The 24,146-nt window shown below is 40.2% G+C and overlaps 1 protein-coding gene across 1 annotated transcript; it reads right to left on the reverse strand.

Annotated features, from left to right (window-relative positions):
• Positions 1-615: 615 nt before the first annotated feature.
• On the reverse strand, positions 616-22,220 carry GCNT1 (glucosaminyl (N-acetyl) transferase 1). The gene is made up of 3 exons (XM_077906463.1): positions 22,096-22,220; positions 7,739-7,831; positions 616-6,084 (listed from the first exon to the last, which is right to left on the reverse strand). The coding sequence occupies exon 3, from the start codon at positions 5,962-5,964 to the stop codon at positions 4,678-4,680; it is 1,287 nt and encodes a 428-aa protein (XP_077762589.1). The 5' UTR covers positions 5,965-6,084; positions 7,739-7,831; positions 22,096-22,220; the 3' UTR covers positions 616-4,677.
• Between the last annotated feature and the right edge of the window lie 1,926 nt (positions 22,221-24,146).

Consider the following 24,146-nt stretch of genomic DNA (forward strand, 5'->3'; position numbering starts at 1 on the left):
TGGGTGACGGGCACTGGGGGTTATTCTGTATGTTAGTAAATTGAACACCAATAAAAAATAAATTAAAAAAAAATTAAATCTTTGGCAAGCAAGCTTATAAAGGATATATATTAAAATTTTCAAGTTATTAGAGCAAGATCTAAGGTTAATCAATATTGTCACTCTCTAGAGTGTGTTTCATCTAAATTGAGGCCAAAGAGCACCAGAAGGCTTTAACAGATCAATTGGGAGGACATTTGAGTGGGCACTTGATATTTTTTTTTTGAGGGGGCTCCTTTCCCTCAGTTGCATCCCCCCACACACAAACCACAGCAAATAGCAGATCTTTAGTATTTGTGGTCATTGATATGGAACTGACTGGAAAACTGCCCTCCCTCACCCCTCCCATCAACAGACACTGCATTCTTCTAAAGGCCCCCGTCTGAATATTTTGCATCATCTGTGTTAAATTTTTTACCACTGTCACACCCTCTTCCTCTCAGACATTTCTGCCTGGAGAATTGATGTTTTTAATCAATACTCATATACAACACTGCTTGATTACAAAATATCACATCAACTACTAAATCTGAGTGCTGGTAGCTAAGGAAAAAGAGTAATTTGTGAGACAAGGCATTGATTTCTAAATGGTTGATTTTAATAGTGATATGACTAGTTACAAATGCATTCAGTCATGCCCACAATCAAAAGAGTAAAACCTATGGTAGCCCCACTTGCCATGAAACAGTGTTTCATTTGTTTTGTATTTAACGTAATGAGAATTAACTTATTTTCTAAGCAAACTACAACAATCCAGTTTAATGGACCCTACAGTTTTAATAAATTAAAACATGGTTTCCTCTTCCCCTAAATAACTACAAAAGAACATCTACTTACATTAGAGTGAACTGTATTTGACGAATGATACAAATCCAAGTTTGGAGACAATAATGCTTCTGTAGGGGAAGCAGATTTTGCTGCCCCAAAGTTTGCCTCTTTGGCATATTCGATTTTTAAGTTGGTTATTTTTTTTCATAAATATTTATTTACTTGAGAGAGAGAGAGAGGGATGGAGCTCACATGAACAGTGGGGAGAGGGAGAAAATCTCAAGGAGAGTACAGAGCCTGATGTGGGGCTTGATCTCACAACTCTGAGACCATGTGACCTGAGCTGAAATCAAGAGTCAAAGTTTACCTTACTGAGCCACCCAAGTACCCCTATGCTGATGTTTTTTTTTTAAAGAAACTACAGACACAGAAAACTCTGAAAACTGAGAAGTTACCCTTTTAGGAGACATTTATATATACAAGAGAAATCTCCCTTTAAAGGTGTCTCCTTCGATACCAAGAAGAGGAGGACTCTAAATCTCTAGAAATCGAAAAGGCATGGATTTAAATCTGCATAATAACCTTACCTTGGTTTATTGTGTTTTGGTAACCTCCCATAATGCCCTCTCTACCCCAAAACCTTTTGTCTTTAACTAGAGCTGATGTTTAAGGCAATGGCATCAGTCAGGAACTTACTGTTTACTTGGGTCTCTGCCATGTACACAGAAGGTACACGTTATTTATTAAACTTAGTTTGATTTTTTTCTTTTTTTTTTTTAAGTAGGCTCCATGCCCAATGTGGGACTCAAACTCATGACCCCAAGATCAAGAGTTACAGGCTCTACTGAGCCAGCCAGGCACCCCTCTTTGACTTTCTCTTGTTAATTTCTCCTTACTTGGTCTCATGTCAGTTTGATTCTCAGGCCAGCTAGGACCTTACTGGGTAGACTAAAATTTTTCCCTCCCCAACAATTCACATTTGCAAAGCTTAACAGTCTTTTTTACTATGGTGTGGAAGAGCCTAGGTTAATTGCCTATAGAACTGTTTTTGTTAACTCTTGCTCTTTGTAAGTAATATGTTAATCTGATGCAGTATGTCATTAACTAGAATAAAACTTCCATCTCAAAATTGCAGTTTGTTTTGTGAATGAATCCTAATAATTTCCTACATAAGACCCTAAGTGACAGTAAAAGCAGTGTTTAATAACTGACATATAGGAAACAATTTAAATAATTTCTATATCTTTCTCAAAGAACTTGCATTTTTGCTTCCTTTTGAAACCATCTTTTTGGTTCTTCAAATTGCTTGTCCCAATAGTATGAATTTTATTTTATTTTTAAAGATTTTATTATTAAGTAATCTCTATACCCTGAGATCAAGATTCGCATGCGCTACTGACTGAGGCAGCCCATCACCCCACGTCCCGGCAGTATGAATTTTATTTGCTTTAAGTTATGCTAAAATGTACAAAAGGAAGTCACAATAAACAAATTCTATATAATCCCTGTAATAGACATTAGCAATAGAGTAATGTTCAGACATGTCCCACCAAGTGCCATTTAGAATACTGAAGTACCGCTGCTATATAGAAGACAGTAGGTCCAGAGTTTTAGTGGGGTACTTCGGAAGTGAGACTCTAAAGTCTTATTTTTATATCTTTGGTGGAGAAAAATCTCTCAAAACCGCTCAATTTTAAATGCAAGTCAGATGCAGTCACACTATAATAAGAGTGTTGAAATAAATAACCTTGGATATTAATAAATCAAAGATAGACTTAATCTTCAATTTTGTTAAATTCCAAAATCCATATAATTTAAAGTAAATAGGGCACAATGTTAACAACCAGAGATTCCAGGTGAGGGTTATATGGTGTTCACTGTACTATTATTTTTAACTTTTTTGTAAATTTGCAAATTTTCAAAATAAATGAAAAATGTGCATAAAACCAGACACCATGAATTAAGTAAAAATATAAGACATAGACACAAAGTATTTGTCAACGAATACCACTAATTTCAGAGAAAAAAAGGACTCATCTATAGATAAAATCTCCTGCTAAGAGAGCATGGGAGAAACATTTGACATGCATTAAAAGAGCAAACCGATTTAGAAGGCAAAAGAGAAGGCATTATCATCTTATGCCCTCATGGACATTATCTTTGAGTTTTCAGAGTATGTTTTTCTTGGCCCAACAATGTCTGTCCTAATCATGCAAAGCACAGCAATCTACTGACTTGCATGTTTACACACGATGATAAAGATTTTAAAAATGTGAAAATTTCATTCAGGAGGGTCAGCACAACAAAGCTCTCTCCGTAAAATGAAAATGCTCTCTAACTTTAAGGAATAAAATCATTTTCTCAGTTGAGTGTCTGAAAACTGATAAAGCATCACATTTCCTGTTAGATCTCTGGCTGAATAGTATCAGCTTAGCAAAAGAGCACGTTTTCTTTTTTTTCTTTCTAATCTTCATTTACTTTGAGATAGGAGACAGCACAATGGCAACTTCAAATCATTTGTCTTTTGGTGGAAAAGTAGAGCAGAAGCCATAGGCTGTGAATATCAACACTGAAACAATCTGCCCCAAACCTGATGTTCCTCACGATTATCAGGCCTTCAAGTATGTATGTGGCACAGGGTTTGGGTCCCTCCTCATGGGTTCTGAGGAAGAAGGAAACTTACAATCCAAGGGCTAAACAACAACCAAGGGGCAGGTACCACGAAGAAGCAAGGATAACAGAAGCCAGCCAGTCCTTTGAAATAGAGGCACAGGTGACATTAAGTTGTCCCTGGGAAGCTGGGCATAAGTGGATCCAAAGAGCAATAGCCTTACTATCTGGAAATAGTACTGACTGCTAGAACATTCATCTAAGATCTCAGAAATTGCCCAAATAGGCTGCCTCTCCTCCAACTCCTCATGCCTACCTCCTCCTTTCTGTCTTAGATCTCCACTGCCCATACATACAACACTCTTTCTGTCTTGGGTCACATAAGAGAACTGAGGCAGTATTCTGGGGAATTATGGAAACAAGTTTTTATACATCTTGATAGCAGGGTCTGAGGAGATGAGGGTGGGGGTGAGTAGAGACAAATACTTGGAAAAATGGAATTTCTCTGAGTTTCTCTGTAATTTATAATAATAAAGATATCTCAACTTTTTAAATAACTTAAGATATCTTTTCTAATAAGATGATTCATAGAATCAACTAAGCTAGACAGTGCTACTTTTTTGTTTTTGAAAACATATATACATTGTTAGAAGCGAAAATCAGAAATATTCACATTCAATCAAGCTCATTTTTTCAAGTTCCCTGAGACAATGCATACTGATATGCTACACAGCACAATGTTACAGCAGAAAGTAAATTATTTACAAGGACCATTTAAAGTCAAATTTCTATTTCACCAAATAAAACCTGCAAGATAAATTACACCCTTACAATTGGTTGTTGCTGCAAATTTATTCAAACTAAGAAAATTGTCATCATTAAAGCTCTCAAAGTAATTTTGGCACAGATGAAATCTTAGTCATTTTGTTAAGTCCCTGAGTTCTTTGAACAGGCTGGTTTTTGCATTCAGCCTCTTCCCCAGCCACCTGAGCCAGCGCCCCCTCCCCGCCCCCCAGCCCAGTGCCTCCCAACCTGTCACGGCCCCTGCTAACTCTAGGTCAACATTTGATGCTATAACCTTTCTAACCCACTGTGCTCCGCAGAAACCACAGTTTCGAGGACATTTCTAATTGGAGTCCCCAACCCAAAGAGCGCCCCTTATAGTTTCTCTGATGTTTGTTTATTACTGGGCAGAAGAATCAGGTGGGGTGTATCCCATGCACGTGTCTTCTTATTTCTAACGTTGCCCAAAATGAACAGTCAGTGTTTTAATGTCTCCAGGGCTTTATGCCTCAGATGCTCATCTAAACACTGGATGGCAAAGAGGTCAATGTCTGTGTCAAACTTGTTGGCAAACAAGTGGTGCTTGCGTAGCATCCAGTTCAAGTCACCTGCTCCGAAAACACACACAGAACGCACATGGACCCCACTGCACGGTGGGTAGGGGGCACCCTTAGAGACATCACCTTCAAAGTACTGCCATTTGACAAACCTTGCGATTGCATGCATGTCAGACATGTCATACTTCTGGCTTAAGGACAGCGAGCCTGGGACTTCAGGGATCCTCTGAATAGTGGCCCAGAGGTACTCATCAGGGCTGTATGTGTCTTTTGCCCACTCCATAAACTTTTGGATTTTTTCATTCTTTAGCACATATTCTACATACTTCCTACTGACCACAAAATAAGCACTGCCTGAAAATAGAGGTGTTTCAAGAGGTGGATGCATTTTGTCAGTCCCTGTGTTGGTCAGCTTTCCATTAACAACTGTAAAATGCTTTTTCCACCTTTCTTTTTTGTTGGATGGCATTCTCTCAGTTTCTAGGTTGTTTTCACCCATTAGCGATTTGAGCTTCCGGACAATTTCCAAGTTAGTTTTGATAGGAAAATCCATGCCACAAAGATTTATCAAGTACTTCCAGTCTGCACTCATCCTATGGAGGTCCTGCATGCAGTTGAGGTCAGCCTGAACTCGACTCCATGAGGCATATACCACACTCTCTAGCTGACTGGCCACGAAGATGTTACTGAAGCAGGACGCAATGCCAAGCACGGCAGCCAAGAAGGAATCCTCGGATTTTTTGTCCACGTGAATGCAGTAGAAATTCTGAGGCATGTAGATGGCCCTCAGGAGCCTGTCAAGCATCTCAATTTTGTGATGAACTACTATAGAATATGCTATGGGAAATTCTGCTTCTTCTTTACTAAGGGGTTCCATGATGTATTTGCGCCTCTTGATGAACGAATTACAATCTCTGGTCATGTTTATATAGTCACTGGTTGTCCACCGAGGGCGCTGCCTAAACTTCACTGTTAGAATTTCAAGCTGTACCTTTTGGATTTCATCTACATCACCCTGTAAAACTTTGGTACAATTAATATTACTGCTAGGATTCTCTCCAACCAGCTCCAAATGTCCAACACTTACAAATTCGGGCTTCTGATGAATTCGCAAAACAGAGAAGGTGACTACGGAAAAAACAAGAAGCAGGCAGTAGTATTTCGTGGGATAAGAGAAAAGTCTCCTCCGCAGCAATGTTCTCAGCATTTCAAACAATTGGGGATTACTCTATTAAGGGCAGTCTTCTAGGCTTTAAGCAGTCATGATTTCTCTTCTGTCGTGGCCTTGAGAGTTGTTAGTTTGCATTTAGCAAAACTGCAAAGGCATCTTGAAACAGAGAACAGAAATAAAACAAAACAAAACAAAAAACAGAAAGAATGTATATAAATACAATTTTTTACAACTTCTTCTCAGGTTTAAAAACTATTCTCTTTGCTATGAGGTCAGATGTTCAAAACAGAACCAAATTGGTCAACAAGAGAGTAGTGTTCTAGGAAACCCACAGTCTGTAATATTAATACCATATTATTAAGAAAGAATACAAGGGGGGCAGACTGGCCTTGCTCAGTCAATGAAGCATGCAATTCTTGATCTTAGGGTTATGAGTTCGAATCCTATATTGAGTATGGAAGTTGCTTAAAAATAAGTTCTAAAAAAAAATAAAAAAACAAAAAACAAAAAAGGATGTGCTGAAATATCCTACATCTTATCTCTCAGGAATATTAAGGTACAAAATCACAGTTGAAGACCTAGGCTACAATTATTTAACTCTCCACAGTTGCTGAGGTGAGTTTTTGCTCCTGTGCTGGTTCTAATTAGCAGCCTTTGCCTTGAAATCTTTACCAATCTGGATTCATCTGGACACATCCATTATTATCCATAAGTTGGCATCAGCAGCCCTACATATTGGAAGAGATCAGCTCCATTCTGCTCTTCACCAATTTGGGACTGGAGGTGCTCTAAAGGAGAAGTTCAAAAATAGCTGTGACTTCTAAGAATCTCAGAAGGAAAAGCAAGTAAAATGATTTTTCAAATTAAACTACGAAGGACTGGCTGAAACCAAGCTGGATTTGAGTCTGTTTTGTATCTTAGTTTAATTCCATACCAGGCACCGCAGGAAGAGAAGACATACACAATCAAAAATAGAGACATAGCCTTGTATTTCCTGAATTGTTTTTAACAGGTTATGATAATTAATGCTTGTGAGAAATAACAGTTGTATACAAATTATAAGGTATGACAGACCAGTTGTCTATATTCAAATGAGGAACCCAACTCATTTTTACTATGTTTATAAATATTACAAAATAGATTATTTTCAAAAATCAATTTTATAACTTGGAAATTGGTACTATAACTAATAAATGCTACTTTTCTCTTTTAAGATTTTATTTTTAAGTAATCTCTACACCCAATTGAGGCTCAAACTTACAACCCCAAGATCAAGAGTCCTATGCTCCACCGACTGATTCAGCCAGGCACTCCCAAGTGTTACTGTTCTAACAAGAAAGTCAAATACCATTGATTATCTCCATACCAGATATACAGGGATTTGAAAATAATTTTTTATTTTTTTATTTTTTTAATTTTTTTAAGGATTTATTGATTTATTTATGATAGACATAGAGAGAGAGAGAGAGAGAAGCAGAGACACAGGAGGAGGGAGAAGCAGGCTCCATGCTGGGAGCCCGACGTGGGACCTGATCCCGGGACTCTAGGATCGCACCCTGGGCTAAAGGCAGGCACTAAACCGCAGAGCCACCTAGGGATCCCCCTGAAAATAATTTTTTAATACGAGGATTAACACTAGAACTTTTAAATATTTAGTTAGGAAATAAATTGTGAATATTAATAATACAAATAAAATAATTGGCCATTATTGGTATAGAATAATGTCATGAAAAGTGCTTATTTTTTTTTTTTTTTTACCATTTAGAATTAAAGTCTGGCTCATTTAGTTCTCAGATTTCAGGTAACATACTGTGTTTGTAGAGTGCCTCCCATGCAGGCAGGTTTCTTATATGTACCAGGCATTCAGCAATGGTGCTATGTCCCATGAGGCTTTTTAAAAAATCTGTGAAATGAAAAGGGAAATGTGTGAAGGGATGTAATGCTCATTAAGTATACACACACTCAGAAAGCATGCTGGTGAGCTAATCCTATGTATTTACTTTTTTTTTTTCTCAAAATTATGGCTGGTTCATTTCTCACTTTCAAAATTTCCTTCTCTCCAGTCTTACTTGTTTTTCTAATACTGGTTGTGTATTGCTAAATGTTTGAAAATATTTGCAATTTGGGTCAAACTTTTCCAAAGAAAACTCTAGCAGCATGTCCCAAAGTGGGTGCCAAGGAACAGTTTAATGGTTCAATACTATTGGAAAATCCAATATATTCTATCCCCACTGTGAAGATTCCCAGTGTTTATTGGCCCATGAAAGCCAATCTTGCAATTGAGTTAGCTGCTTATCTTGTCTTCTTCCAACTATCTTTTCCACCACCCAACTCCAAACCTGTATTAGCAAGAAACATGGGGAGATTCTGAAAAAATACTTAAGCATAACAGCCATTAAAACATCAGATCATAAAATGATGCCACTAAGTAGTACCCACTCCTTATTGGTTCAGATATTCAAAGAAATCTCTATCCAATCATTAGGTGATCCAGTATCCAAGCTAACTGAACAGAGACTTAAGTAGCCTCACACTACAAAGGAAATAAACTTTTGAAAACTAACCTAGCAAAGTCACGAAGCAAACACAGCATCAACAACAAACCACTATAGGATTTGCCTTTTTGGACAGGGCCGGGGCAGAAGTCCGACTTCCAGAGTTGACACATTAGAAAATGTCCTTTTTCTTTCTTTCTTTTTTTTAGAGAGTACATGGTGGTGGTGGTGGGGGGGGGGGGGTTGCAGTGGGAGGGGCAAGGAGAGAGAGAATCTCAAGCAGGTTCCAAACTGGGCACAGAGTCTAATGCAGGGCTGGATCTCATGGCCTTGAGTTGAAATCAAGAGCTGAACGCCTAACTGACTAAGCCACCCAGGCATCTCTAAAATGTCCCTCCATAGGGGGACACTCAGGGGTTGAGCGTCTGCCTTCAGCTCAGATTTATTAATACCAGGATTAACACTAGAAATATTTAGTGTTAAGACTTTTAAATATTTAGTTAGGAAATAAATTGTGAATATTAATAATACAAATAAAATAATTGGCCATTATTGGTATCCTGGGGTCCTGGGATCAAGATCTGCATCAGGCTCCATGCCAGGAGCCTGCTTCTCCCTCTGCCTGTGTCTCTGCCTCTCCCTCTATGCCTCTCATGAAAAAATAAATAAAATCTTTAAAAAATAAATAAATAATAAAATGTCCCTTTAACAATAAAAAAATACAGGGCATGTCAAGAAACATGAAAGTCTGGCCCATATACAGGAAAAAAAGCACAGTAAATAAAAACTGTCCCTAAGGAAGCCCAGGCATTGGACTTAACAAAGACTTTCAGCTATTATAAATATTTTCAAGGAACTAAAGAACTGAAAGTAATGAGAATGATATTTAACCAAATTGAGAATCTCAATAAAGAGATAGAAAATTATAAAGAAAAAAACCCCAACAGAAATCTGGAACCAAAAGTGCAATAAACTGAACTGAAAGTTGTCTAGAGGGGTTCAACAGAAGATTTAAACTGACAGAAGAATCAGTGGAATTGAGGACAGGTCAAGTGAGAATATCTAGTTGTGGGACAAAAAGTAAAGAACATTAAGAAAAATGAACAGAGCCTCGGAGAGGTATGAGATATTAAGCATTATCAACAGATGCATCATATAAGATTTGCTGAAGGAAAGCTGAGGGGGACAGGAAAGGGGGGGAGAGAGGGCTGGATACGTACCATGAGAGGTAGAAAAAAAAAATCTGAATAATGCTGAAAACTTCCCCAAATTTGATTTAAAAAAATTAACCTGCACACCCAGAAGGCACAATGAACACCAACTATGCAAAATGGTACAATCACTTTGGCAGTTTCTAAACAGAGGCTAATCTCTCAACATGGTGATCACATTCCTAGGTTTGTTTGATGGTCTAAGATACGGCTTATCCTGGAGAAAGTTCTATGTGTTCTTGAGAAGAATGTGTATTTGATGTGGGTGGAGTGTTCTACAAATGTCCACACTAGTTGTTGGTTTATCGTGGAGTTCAAGTCTTCCGATTCCTTGTTGCCCTTCTTGATTACAAAATGTCTTTGTCTCTAATAGTTTTTACCCTAAAGTCTATTTTGTCAGCTCTTAGTATAGTTACTCTAGCTCACCTCGGGTATTTGTTTACATGGCACATCTATTTGCATTATTTTACTGCAACCTAATTGTGTCTCTAAATCTGAACCATATCTCTTGTAGATATCCTATCACTGGGTCACTTTTTAAAAATCGATTTTGCCAATCTCTGCCTTGTGATTGGAGGTCTTAGTCCATTTACATGTAATCTGCTATTCTGCTATGTGACCCAAACACACTGCCAAGCCTTCCTCGCCCAAAATCTACCGGACTTGGCAACTGTCTTAGCAATTATCTAGAGAAAGTCCCTCTCTTGAACACTGATGCCTTTCTTGAAAGAACAGACTTCCTTGTGGATCCCACAATGAATATTTTTAAGTAGGAAAACACAACTTGAGACGAAATGGGAGAAAATAATTCTACCATGTGAAGAAAGGAAAGTTAGTACTTAAGGCAATAGTTCTTCATAGGTGTTTTTTTTAAATCAAAACCAAGAACCACAAGAATACTAAATTCTATCAATACTGAAAGTCAACTCTGATCTGTTCTGATGCTGGTACTAAGGAGAGCTGGTCAATGAAGAGAATCGAAAAAAAAAGCATCAAACACACCCGAGGTAACAGGAACAGTCTCTAGAAGCGTTCCAACATAAAATGAGCAGTTCTATCTGGTCAGGACTAGGGTGCAGCTCACTGGAGTGGGAGGACAGACAAAATGTTCTCAGGCACAGTGAGAGAGGAGACAGCAAGTAAAATCCGAAAAGCAGAGAGATGAAAGGTAACTGATTAAGCAGACCCAACAATCCCAGACTGCCAGCAGGGAAAGAAAGAACTGGCTCTATTTACGCTATAAGATCTTCAGAAGAGTCAAGGAAATGGTGGCACAGATTTCGGAGGGTGAGGGGTGAGAGTGGCTGAAAACAAAATAAAACAAAACAAAACAGTAGTGGAGGGCAGTTATTTGTAAGCAGTTGTATCTCTACCCTGAAACCTGGCCAAGACCCAAGATTTAGTCTCTGTATGTTGGGGCACACCAGGCACAATTGAAAACAAGGTTTCCAACCAAGAAACAGCAGAACTGAGTGAACCCAAGGACAATAGGTATTGAGATCTCCTTCCCTATTTCCAGCTATCAGCTCCCAGAATTTCGCCAGCCAATGCAGGAGTTCATTCATTGGGGAATCCAACCAAGCCAAGACCTAAATATATTGCTTAAACTGGAAATTTCCCTAAACGTTCAAAGAAACACATTGTGTACGGGGAGAAGAAAATTAATAAGAAAAACATTGCATTCAATCAATAAGATTATATGGCCTGAAAATGGGCAAAACAACACTCCTGTCCCATATGCTCTTTTGCAATGTGACCTTAACATTCTCCAATCAAGAGAGTCAAAATTTCTTTCCCCTTAGATTTGGACAACCTTGTGGCTACAATGACCAGGAGAGTTTGGCAGAAGTGACACTATTTGAGTGCCAAGTCTGGGTCATGTAAAACTATGTATGCAGCTTCCAACTGGTTGTTTTAGAAAATTTGCTCTCCAGGCGTTTCCTTTTGGAACCAGCTTCCATGTTGTAACAAGCCAGAGAGTCCAAGGTACCCAAGTCAACAGTCCCAGGTGAACCCAGCCTTCATTCATCCTAGTCCAGCTGCCAGACATATAAGTGAGGAAGCTACCAGATGACTCCAGCCCATGGTCACTCAGGTCTTCTCTGAATTCCTGACCCAAAAATGTGTGAGCAAAAAATAAAATGGAAATGTTCATGTTACTACATTTGGGGAGGTCTGCCTCATAGCAGTGACTCCAACAAATCAGAAACCACAAAAACAGAACACTTAGCAAATAAAAAAAGGGTCTTAAAACGTAACGACATGATAGGAAAAACTGTAAAGCTCAATGGCAGTGTTGGAAAAGAAAGCTGAGGAAAACTCTTAAGGAGTTAAGCAAATAGGCAAACCAACTGATGAGGAAATTAGAGAAAAAAAAAAAAAAAGTGATTTCGAGAAGCAGACCAGGAGATCCACTATCTGGAAGAATAACAAGACCTCCAGAAAGAGAAAACAAAAAAAGACGGAAGGAAGAAATCAATTAAACGGCTAAAGATTCTTTCTCACAAAGAAGGAATGGTTTCCAGATTGAAACTCCTTGGAAAACCGATACAATGGGTTGAAAAAAAAAAACAGATCCACACCAAGATACACTCATGAATCATGAAATACTGAAAAAAAAAAAAAAAAAAAAGAATATGACATGGGTCTCCAGAGGGGGAAAAATAAGCCCCATAGACAGGATTCAACAGCACAGTGTTTTCACATTTCATAGAAACCATCCACAAAAGACAGATAGGATAATGAGAACAGCATCAACATGCTGAAGGAAACTGAATGGGAGATGAGAATTCTTTGAACCTGATGAATTACTAAGTCAAGTAAGGGTCAAATAAAAAACATTTTACATCTTAAGACAGGTAAGGTCTCAAAATATCTACCTTTATGCACTTTATCTCAGGAAGCTACTAGAGGATCAACTCCATTAAAACTAAAGTATGGGGGTGCCTGGCTGGTTCAGTCGGTAGAGCATGTGGCTCTGAATCTGGGGGTTGTGAGTTTGAGCACACTCTGGGGGTAGAATTCACTTAAAAAAAAACTAACCTTAAGTATAAACTAAGAAAAGGGAAAACATAAGAATCAGAAAAGGTATATCCCAGGATGAGAGTAAAGGACTAGACTACAGCACAGGCTAACAGACAGGGGTAGCAGGCTGGGGCAGATGAGAAGGCTTCAGGGTGCCTGGGTGGCTATGTCAGGTCAGTTGGTTTAGCGACCGACTCTTGATTTCAGTTCAGGTCATGATTTCAGGGTCACGAGATCAAGCCCCGAGTCAGGTCGCGTGCTCAGTAAGGAGTCTGCAGGAGATTCTGGCCCTCCCCCATCTTGCACACACACTCTCCCTCTCTCTAAAATAAAATAGAAAATAGAAAAAAATAAAAATAAAAAGACCCCAGGAGAGATGTCTTCAAGATGAAACTGATAGAATAAATGATGAGAATAAGCATATTGAAAACTAACTTAAACAACTGGCAGAGTTTGGGTGGTGAATTCATAACTACACTGAAAACAAAGCACGTGAGAGAGGGTTCGGGTGATAATTATTGCCTCCAAAGCAATCAGACATGCAATGATGAAAAAAGCCATCTGGGTGCTCTGTGGCTTAGCTCTGAGGAGCAGCAGTCTTCATAATGTAAACATGATTTTCCCAATCGAGATTCACTGAAACCTTATTAGGAGGACAGAGCAATGGGAAAGATGGTTGTTGAAAGAAATGGGTTGTGTGCTTCGCCCAGCGTCACATAACTGCCCATGGGAGAGGCTGTAAATTCCGTGGCTGTTCCAAGCAAGAGGCCTCTGCCTAAGTGAACCCACCGCTTCAACAGCTCACAATGGTAAGGAGGGGACTTGCTACCATTACTACCAGAAGAATTAAGGTAGGGGACTGTTTCACCACGATAAGTACATGAGGAGATACATGTAAGGCAAGCCTAAAACCCAGTGATTATCAAATCTAGATTTCGGTTTGGAACATGTTAGGAAACTTAAGAAAATCTTATAATGGGGAGCCAGGGTGGCTCAGTGGTTGAGCCTCTGCCCTAGGCTCAGAGCGTGATCCCCGGGTCCTGGGATTGAGTCCTGCATTGGGCTCCTTGCAGGGAGTTCTTCCTCTGCCTGTGTCTCTGCCTCTCTGTGTGTCTCTCATGAATAAATAAATAAAATCTTAAAAAAAAAAAATCTTACAATGTAAAAACTAAGCACATGTCTCAGTTTTTTAAATAAACCGAATCCAAAAGGTGACATTCATCCCACATACTTGTTAGTTTCAGTGACTTTAGAGAAGTCTCACTACATACAGAAGAAAATTTAAAAAAATAAAATAAAATAAAGAAACGCGCTGCCTATGGCTCAGGCTATATTTTCCTAAATTCCTTTTTTAATAATAATAATAATAATTTTTTCAAAAGGCAAAGCAAGAAGAGGGAGGGAGAGAAAAATACATGTTTTATTAAAAACTAATAGGGCATAACATATTTAGACCTCAAAGTAGGATTTAACACATTCAGTCAATATGCATATCCATAGGCACACACCCCTAAGAACAATCAGGATTTTCCTGCTCAGCCTCTAATTATTCTCAAGCCTCTCGGATAAGGGGTAAGATAAAAAGGGCCCTGCACTGCTTAGCTTTGTTAGCCTTGGTGAAGGTTACAGCGGACAGGTGAGTCAACTGTAAAAAAAAAGAAAAGAAAGGGTGGATTTCAAAAAGGTAAACTCTTTTCTTCTCAACAATTCCCACCACAGTCATTCTGGTTTAAGTCCAAACAAAACTATTATACATAAGAATAATTCTCTCTGCCTATTGCCTATTGTTTCAGTTTTTTAATAGTGGAAATACCTTTTTCCTTAAAAAAAAAATGTGTGTGCACAGGTGCCCACACACCTAGGCAAGTATGTGCACATGCGTGTGTGCTCGCACAGGTGCGCATGAACACACAGCCAAGTGGGTCTGGGACCCCTTGTCCTTCTGCAGCAGGAAGCGCTAGCCTCTGGTCCCATGGATGCTCCTCCGGGACTCAATTTCACAGACTCCCAAGGACTATTATTCTGCACCCCAGAGACTGCTGTGACAGGAGCAAAATAGCCACTACTGTGATGGATGCTAAAGCTGTCCAAGATCTCAGAGGACCGTGACTCAAACCCCACCCTGAAGCAGCCTGGAGAAGCAAGAGGATGTGGATGAGATCTCAAGGCTACTTCCTGCCATTCGGGGTAGAGTCCTTTCTGTCACCTGGAGCTCCACGGCCTCACCTCACCTGGGGGAGTCTGGTCGCTCTGTCGCCTGGCTGCTGTCCATGACTCACGGCAGCACAGTACCCAGATTTTCTGAGGCGTCACATTAACGGCAGCTCCTGGACCCCCAGAGGTATCTGCTCCTGCAGACTGGCCAGGGAAAGCTCCTGGGATCTTGATTAAGAACATCGAGCTTGGGGCACCTGGGTGGCTCAGCGGGTTTAGCGCCTGCCTTGCCTTCAGCCCAGGGCGTGATCCTGGAGTCCCAGGATCGGGTCCCACATCGGGCTCCCTGCATGGAGCCTGCTTCTGCCTCTGCCTGTGTCTCTGCCTCTCACTCCGTGTCTCTCATGAATAAATAAATAAAATCTTTTAAAAACAAAACAAAACGAAAAACACCGGGCTCCACAGTTTAGGTCACTGTCTCCCAGAGCTCATTCCAGTTTTCTTGAGCTTCAACCACAGAAACATAGTCAACAGGGAAAACCTTCTCGGACAGACACTGGACCCTCTTTTTTTTTTTTTTTAATTTTTATTTATTTATGATAGTCACAGAGAGAGAGAGAGAGAGGCAGAGACATAGGCAGAGGGAGAAGCAGGCTCCATGCACCGGGAGCCCGACGTGGGATTCGATCCCGGGTCTCCAGGATCGTGCCCTGGGCCAAAGGCAGGAGCTCAACCGCTGCGCCACCCAGGGTTCCCGACACTGGACCCTCTTTGGAAAGGGGGCTTCCATATGAAATAAGATATTACAACTAAAGTCAGACGGTGTGACTGAAGGAGGTGAGGGCTGAAAGCACGGCTCTCTTCTCCAGAACCTGTATCTTCCAGGGCCAGGCACAGAATGTGCCACAGAGAATCACTCAGTTATGTTTGTTGAATGAAAATACAAGTTTCTTTCAAGGGGACCCCATGTTCCTCTGCTAAAAAACGTAATTAGCATCTCTCCTCTCTCCCTTCCAAAGCGTTGTTCCAAGTTCTCTGGACACGGGCTCAGGGAACCTGCATGAAAAATGCCAAACTTGCTAGCTCTCACGTAGGGGCAGATCTTAGACACTTCCTACATCTTGGCACTCTTGGGGAAATACGTGCTTTTCAAAACAATGTGCACTTATAACTCTGACTAAAACCAAGGCTACCATTTTTCTAGAATCTTTAAGGTAGTGATAAAATTAAGAGCTATAAAGGCAGCTGATCGGTTCTTAAACACAATGAATAAAAATCAGCATTTTAAAGCTCAGTAAGCGGAATGGTTATTGGAATTTCTTTTCTTCTGCTTCTACTTCTTTTTACAATCCCATGAGCTGTTTAATCCCGTACTTAAGCATATTCATGTATAAATTCAAAATATGTGGTATATAATTCATGAAAGTTTCTCAATGACCTGCTCCTAATTTTAAATTAGATGTAATTAACTAAAACCAGGTTTCATCTATGTGGTCACCTATAAAAGAGAAAAAAGGAAGGAAGAAAAGGAGGTAGGGAAAAAGGGACAGAGGGAAGAAGGAAGGAAGGGAAAGAAAAAAGGAAGATAAGAAAGAAGAAAGAAGGAAAAGAAGAGTGTTCTCTATGCCTGAATTAATGGCATGAAAAATTCTATAGACTTTTTTTTTTTTTTTTTCATTTATTCACTATATGACCCTGGGACAAAACTAACTCAGGCATTTCATTCACTATTGGAAATAGCACTATTGTCTATCTCCTTTGCTTCCTCCCCTGGAACTACCACCAGGGACCTAAGTAGCTGAGGCCATTCCTGCCTCCAGGCTTGGCAGGCAAGATGCATTACACACCAGTTTCTCTGCCGCAGAACTGAAAGCTCGAAGTCCACCAAGAGGAAAAGAAAGGATCCAAAGCTTCCTCGATTACAGCTAACCTGAATCTTAAAAGATGAGTAGGATTTAGATAGTAGGTAATAGGAGAGAAAGGAGGCTGTAGAAAAGCTCTGTCCAGGGTGGCTCAGTCGGTTAAGTGTCTGCCTCCGGCTCAGGTCATGATCTTGGGGTTCTGGGATCCAGCCTCAGGTGAGGCTTCCCGCTGAGCCAGGAGTTGGTTTCTCCCTCTCCCTTTGCCCCTCCCTCCAGCTCATGTTCTCTCTCTCGGTCTCAAATAAATAACATCTTTAAAAAAAACAAAACAAAAGCTTTGTCCAGAAGCAGCAGCAGTGGGCCAGCTCTGTCCTGCCCACGACGGCCCCCTCATCCATCAAGTGATCTTTGCTCAGTAATAATGAAAGTATGTGCATACGTGTGTGTGCTCACACAGGTGCACAGAAAGGCAGTAAATCTGGAAGAGTCAAATAGAGAAAAGTGCTCTGGAAATTTCCTTTGTAAATCTAAGGTAAACAGTAAGACCACAGAGACTAGACTTGATCTGTGGTTTGTTCTCTGAATGCTTGTCTTTTCCTTGTCCTCCACCTACACACACATGCACACATTCTGAATGTCTGAGACTAAAGACCAGTGCCCTTCATCTGGTTCTCTCTAGAATACCTAATGATAGCTCATAAGGGTGAAAGACCCAATAACTGGCTGGGCTTAGTCCTTTTCTCAAGAAGCTACATACATTTGTTAATGCAGTCAAAAAAGAGGTGCAGTGAGACACCTAGGTGGCTCACCGGGTCCTGGGATCAAGTCCTGCATTGGGCTCCCAGAGGGCAGCCTGCTTCTCCCTCTCCCTCTGCCTATGTCTCTGCCTCTCTTTCCATGTCTCTCATGAATAAATAAATAAATAAAATCTTTGAAAAAAGAAAGGAAAGGAAAGGAAAGGAAAGGAAAGGAAAGGAAAGGAAAGGAAAGGAAAGGAAAGGAAAGGAAAGGAAAGGAAAGGAAAGGATGAGCGGGATGCAATGAGGGCACCAGCTGGGCCAGACACAATGCCATAAAGCATTCCAATGGACTTGCTCAGGGTCACTTCTCTTCCTCGTCAAGATATCTGGGTCCTTTAGCCATTGGAGTGGGTCCTGTGACTGAAGAAGCAGAGCTTGAAGACTCTGCCTTCAGCTCAGTATTAAAGCAAACATGGAAATGAGGAAATGTGGGAATATAGCTGGTGAATTCAAACAGGATCCTAGAATTATGTGCCCTTCAGACTTACAGTTGGGTTTTCCACAGCAGAAAAAATGTCCCACTAATCTCACCACTGTTAGTAGCCATGCTTTCTTGATATCCTGAAATCTCTTCAAATTTATAATTCAGGGGATCCCTGGGTGGCTCAGTGGTTTAGCGCCTGCCTTTGGCCCAGGGTGTGATCCTGGAGTCCTGGGATCATGTCCCACGTCAGGTCCCTGCATGGAGCCTGCTTCTCCTCTGCGTGTGTCTCTGCCTCTCTCTTTCTCTGTGTCTCTCATGAATGAATAAATAAAATCTTTTTTAAAAATTTATAATTTGGTGCCAGAAATATATATATGGGGGTGCCTGGGTGGCTCAGTTGGTTGAGCGGCTGACTCTTGGTTTCAGCTCAGGTCATGATCTCAGGGTCCTGAGATCAAGCCCCAAGTTGGGCTCTATGCTCAGTGAGGAGACTGCCGGATATTATCTCCTTCTTGCTCTCCCTCCTTCTGCTTGTGCTCTCTCTCTATATATAATAATAAAATCTTTAAAAAAATGCATATGAATTTAAAAGTTTCATACACTCCCTTGAAAGCCAAAAGAATGCCCATAATTGCACAAAAGTATCAGAAATAAGGCATTATACTAGTAATCAGGAAAAGCAAATGATAAACTGACCATGGGGTATACATACAGAGGACTACTACTCAGCCTTGAGAAGGAATGCCATTCTACCACATGTGACAACACAGAGGAACCTTAAAGATGTGCGAAGTGAAATAGGCCAGTCACAAAAACACAAATACTGCATGATTCCACTGATATGTGGTACATAGTCATCAAATTCATAAGAAATGGGAAGTGTACCAGAGGTTATTAGGGGCTGGGAGCAGTATGTGTGCAGAGGGAGAAGTTACAGTTTGTTGGCACAGAGTTAGTTTGAAATGATGATGAAAAGTTCTGGAAATGGACAGCAGAGGTGGATGTACATAATGTTACTGAATTTTCCCTGACATAGTTGTAACCTCCAGGGTTTTTTTTTTAAAACCTCTTTATTATGATTTTTAAAAAGATGCAGCTGGCTTATAACTAGACTAGACCTTTGGAGTAGGTGAGTACCAGTAGAAAATGTCACTTACAAAAGGCTTTATAAATTAAGAAAAGATAGATGTTAAAGGACATAGGTTACAAGAGCATTCGGAAGAGTGAACCAGGTTGTCTGAACACACAAAAAGGGGTCTTTTTGAGTTTAGTGTCATGAAAATGTGGGCATAAAGGACAAAGACCATCTGTCTGTCTCCATCTCAAAGACAGACTAGTGTGTCTTACTGCCTATGCGGCTTTAGTGTTATCCCAGTTTTCTTAATGCACCAGCAATGGCTAAACTAACTTTGAAATAGGAAAAGCTTGTCCTCTGAGGCAACAGAGTTCATGAGTAGAAGCGGGCCTTGATAGACTTAATGAAATATATCTACTTCTGCACGCATATGCGTGTACACACAGTTGTTTGGTGTTTTTTTGTTGTTGTTGTTGTTTTTAAAGAAATTTCAACCTCATTACCACTGCAGGACAAAATTGAGTACAAAAGATCTTATTGTTCACTTCAAAATTCCAGACTGAAGAGTAATAAACTTTTTCCTTTCATTTTTTAAAAAATCTAATACTAAGTAGTTTAGAATACTAAATAAAGCACCACAGTTTTATGGAAACAAACTTTTAGATTTGAACAGTATTTTCAAGTTTCTTTGGTCTATTAATTTTTAAGATGAGAATACTGGGGCACAGAGCTCACACGGTTAGTTAACCCACATGTCCAGAACAAATTATTTTTTTTAAGGTTTTATTTATTTATTCATGAGAGACACAGAGACAGAAGCAGACTCCTGCAGGGAGCCCCAGGCAGAACTCAATCCCAAGACCCCAGGATCATGACCTGAGCCAAAGGCAGATGCTCAACTACTGAGCTATCCAGGTGCCCCAGAACAATTCTTCAGTAGAAATAGCTTAACAATGGCCCTGGTTTCCACCACACCTGCTTGCTATGTAGCCCATAGGTCCTCCATTTTCTGAACAATCTCAATTTTAAATATTCTAGGTTTTGCTTCCTATGGGGACAGCTGGGTGGCTCAGTTGGTTAAACATCTGCCTTCAACTTGGGTGGTGATCCCAGGATCCTGCTCAGCAGGAAACTGCTTCTTCTCCCTCTGCCATTCCCCCTGCTTGCTGTCTGTCTGTCTGTCTCTCTCTGTCAAAATAAATAAATACAAATCTTAAAAAAAGATAGAATAAAATAAAAAAATAAATGCTTCCTATGTCCCAGAAACCCTAATCCAAAAAACTAGATTCCTTTTTGTTTTTAAAGGAAATCCTAAAATTCCAGGTCATACCATGTTTCTGGATTTTTGGCTGGCTAATCATAATTGTCAGAGTGGATATTCCCTTTTATTTTACAAAAAATTATAAAGCTAAGCATTACCAAGAATGAGAAGTGCTCTATCATATTAAAATCCAGCACAACCTCTTGCATATAGTCCCTTTCCTGAACCATCCTCCATGAAATCAAACCTCACTGGCTAGTGGAAGCCTCAGAGCAAAACAGCAGTGTGAAGTCAAACAGATGAGGCTATAAATCCTAACTATGTCATGTTCTAACGTATGATTTCAGCAAGTTACCTCATCTCTCCGAGGTTTGATTTCCTTGTCTGAAAAGTGGAGCTCATTGGGTTGGTGGTGATTCAAAAACCTATAAAAACCTATAAAGCAGAGACTATGGTATGCAGCTGCTGCTAGATCAACAGAACAGGTGTCATCACCATAACCTCCCATTTCAGCACTGAATTCCACATAACGCTGTCTCTGAACTGTTCCATGCATGTCCTCAGTGAGCTCCTGGTAATCTGACCTGGTTTCAGGCTCTTTGCCCACCCCTTCTACTCACACTGCTTCCTGGGCCTAGCATGGCTTATCAATTCGAAAAATGAAAGAAAGAAATGAAGAGTCGATGAGTCGTTCAAAATCCCTTCCTTCCCTCAAAGAAAGGCACAGCAGTAACTTGGATGTGCCTTCAAGCTCCAAGGGAACTGGAGTACAGTATTTAAATACTCTCAATTATAGTGTGTTGGCAAGCATATCATGAATTCAAAGCCCCCTGTGTCAGGTGGGACAGAATGAGTGTCTGTCAAGAAACCCCAAACAACTGGCCTTGTACTGGGAGGTGCTCATCCTGTGTGCTGGACTGACCTTACCTTTCTGCACTTGGGGCTGTTCATCTGTGTACAAGGGCAGTTGGGTTCGGTCGGGGGTCCCCAACTCCTGAGTGATGCAGCACTCTGCTGCTCCTCAGCAGGTGGACTATGGACAGGGACAAGGGAAGCTGAACCCCGGCCAGGTTGAGTGTCAGGTGTGGAGATAACAGGGTTGACCCTGACAAGACAGGTGCAGTACTAATAGGCTGCACTTGCTCAAGTGCGAGGACTTTCTTCCTTACGTTAACAGCTTTTGAAATTGAGAGGCACTTAATGCGGTATATGTTCACTACTATGGTGATCTTTTTTTTTTTTTAATTTCCCTAAAAGCCGATATTAAAATTGATGGCGCTTTCACAATGGAAGTTATTGTGGGATTAAGGAGATTGCTTACATGAACACCTAGCAAGAACTTCAAGCCAAGCATTTAAATACATTGTCCCAATTCCCGCAACCCTGTAAGTAGCTACTTTTTCCCTCTCACTTCACAGTCAAGGAAACTGAGGCTTTAGTTTGCTTTGAATACAACCATTTGCTCCAGTATACTAGCAGGGAAGAGGTGAGATGGAGTTCAGCCCAGGGCTGACTCCCCAGAGGGGAGAGAGAACAGAGAAGTCTCACTTTCTGGCCAAAAACAACACTGGATCCAGTTATTAAGAGCTTCGGATCATACCTTGCCCTACCTCCTAACCTTCCAAATGTTCCTGCAGGTGTCAATATGACAAACTCTCCTCCTGAAGGCTTTAGCCCTAAGATATAGGGACCCATGTGTGATCTGAGACCTAACCACTCCCTTGAAGCAGATGCATAAACTTGAGTGACAAACTTGATCTAATGTTTTCATTGTACCTAGATTACACTTAGATATATTTGTTGAATTTGAAAATATTACCAAAGCTGGGACACCTGGGTGGCTCAGCGGTTTAGCGCCTACCTTTGGCCCAGGGCATGATCCTGGAGTCCTGGGTTCAAGTCCCACATCGGGCTCCCTTCATGGAGCCTGCTTCTCCCTCTGCCTGTGTCTCTGCCTCTCTCTCTCTCTCATGAATAAATAAATAAAATCTTAAAAAAAAAGAAAAGAAAATATTGCCAAAGCCAAGAATGAATTCTCTATGTAATGACACAACAAAAAGTTTTGTTTTTTGTTTTTTTAAAGATTCCATTTATTCATTCACAATAGACATACAGAGAGAGAGGCAGAGACACAGGCAGAGGGAGAAGCAGGCTCCATGCCAGGAGCCCGACATGGGACTCGATCCCGGGACTCCAGGATCGCACCCTGGGCCAAAGGCAGGCACCAAACCGCTGAGCCACCCAGGGATCCCAACAAAAAGATTTTTGAGATGAGACAGTATCCAGAGAGGAGCTGCACTCCAGTATGTATAGAATAAACCCATTAAAAACAAACAAACAAGCAAGGTTCCAAATATACTATCTGTATGCACTGGAAAAATCTGAGAAGCATACAAAACCAAAACTATTCAGTGATCATCTTTTTGTTTGAGGGCAGGGTATTTACTCTAGCAATTTTGAAATGTTTAAGTTTTTAATTTCACTTCAGGAAATTCTTTTAAAATTGCCAGGTGAGATAAAACGGCCTCAATCTTCCAACATTAGCTCCAGGGAAGTATGCTTACAAAATATTATAGTGAAGATATTTTCGAAACAAAAAGCCACTCAGAGTTCCAATTTAGTTACACTTCATTTTCAAGTTCCCTTCTGATGCCTGTCCAGGAACACTACTGACTTACATGTGTAGATGTAATAGCAGCTAGGATTCAATTTTCTCTTAATGGACATCCAAGAGTCTTTATTGTTTTTGCCACAGTTAGTATGTGTCTCATGGTTGGATATTAAGGGCCTTTCCAAATTATATTGTTATAAACATGAACTATGAACTCTTTTGAAATACACACAATTTGTTTTCTCTTGGTTTTATAAAAGATTTCCAGGAGTAGGATTCTTGGACCAAAACTTACACATTTCTATGACTCCTGATTGCCTTCCAAATGGACTACACTCACATTGCCACTAGTAGTATCTGAGCACCATTTTCTCTACACTTACTGTATAATTATCTTAATTATGTGCCACATATTCATCCACTATATAATTATTTTTGTAATTATCGCATCTGGATGATGGTACATCACTGAGGTTTCATTTTGTATTTCTTTGATTACCACTGGCTCATTATTTTCTCTTGAGTATATTTATATGCTAGAAGGAGAGTTTGGTAGCAATGATTTCAGCTTTGGAACCAGACTGCTCAGCTCAAAAACTGGGTATCATCACCCACCAACTCAGACTTCCATAAGCACTTCAAGCTTTGGCTGCTTTGGGGGGTAAAAATAATAATAAATAACAACAACAATAATACTAAGTAATTTGATTGGCTTAGGGTCACGTGCACTTTAGAGTTTTTATAAAGAATAAGTGAGCCAATCTGTCATGCACTTACACTGCATTTAACACATGCGCCCTTCATAAATGTTAGCAATTTGTTCATTATTATTATTTATATTTTCTCTTGTCTGGACATTGTTCAGATATTTAGTTCATGCCGAGAGGTTAACTTTTTTCAGACCTCCACAATCAGAAACTCTATTTCAAGTTTACTAACAAATACTCGAATGCACTCAATTTAATTCCACACCTAGCAGCTATTATACAAAACAGAACGGTATTATACTTTGGGGTGGGGGGGGCAGGGGGGAGTACAATTATAAATAATGTATCTTCCTGATTTCAAGGAATCCACACAATGCTTATTTGCTGAGCCTTTCCTGAGAAATTATAGGTGTGGTCAATATAGATAAAAACTCTTTTCTGAACAATGCAACCATTGTAGTGCTGCAAGGAACAGGAGAGAGCGTCTAGCCTGACTGTCCAGAAACAACAGCTCTGATGGCCCCCTGGGAGTGGGGATGGTTAACGGGGACTCATTCCTGGGATGGCCATGCTCCATTTGCAGCTACTACATCT

The sequence above is a fragment of the Canis aureus genome, chromosome 1, assembly GCF_053574225.1.
Source record: "Canis aureus isolate CA01 chromosome 1, VMU_Caureus_v.1.0, whole genome shotgun sequence".
Lineage (NCBI taxonomy): Eukaryota > Metazoa > Chordata > Mammalia > Carnivora > Canidae > Canis > Canis aureus.

Bases quoted from the DNA above. Each gene is read 5' to 3' on its own strand.
- GCNT1 (XM_077906463.1), bottom strand. From the start codon at position 5,964: ATGCTGAGAACATTGCTGCGGAGGAGACTTTTCTCTTATCCCACGAAA.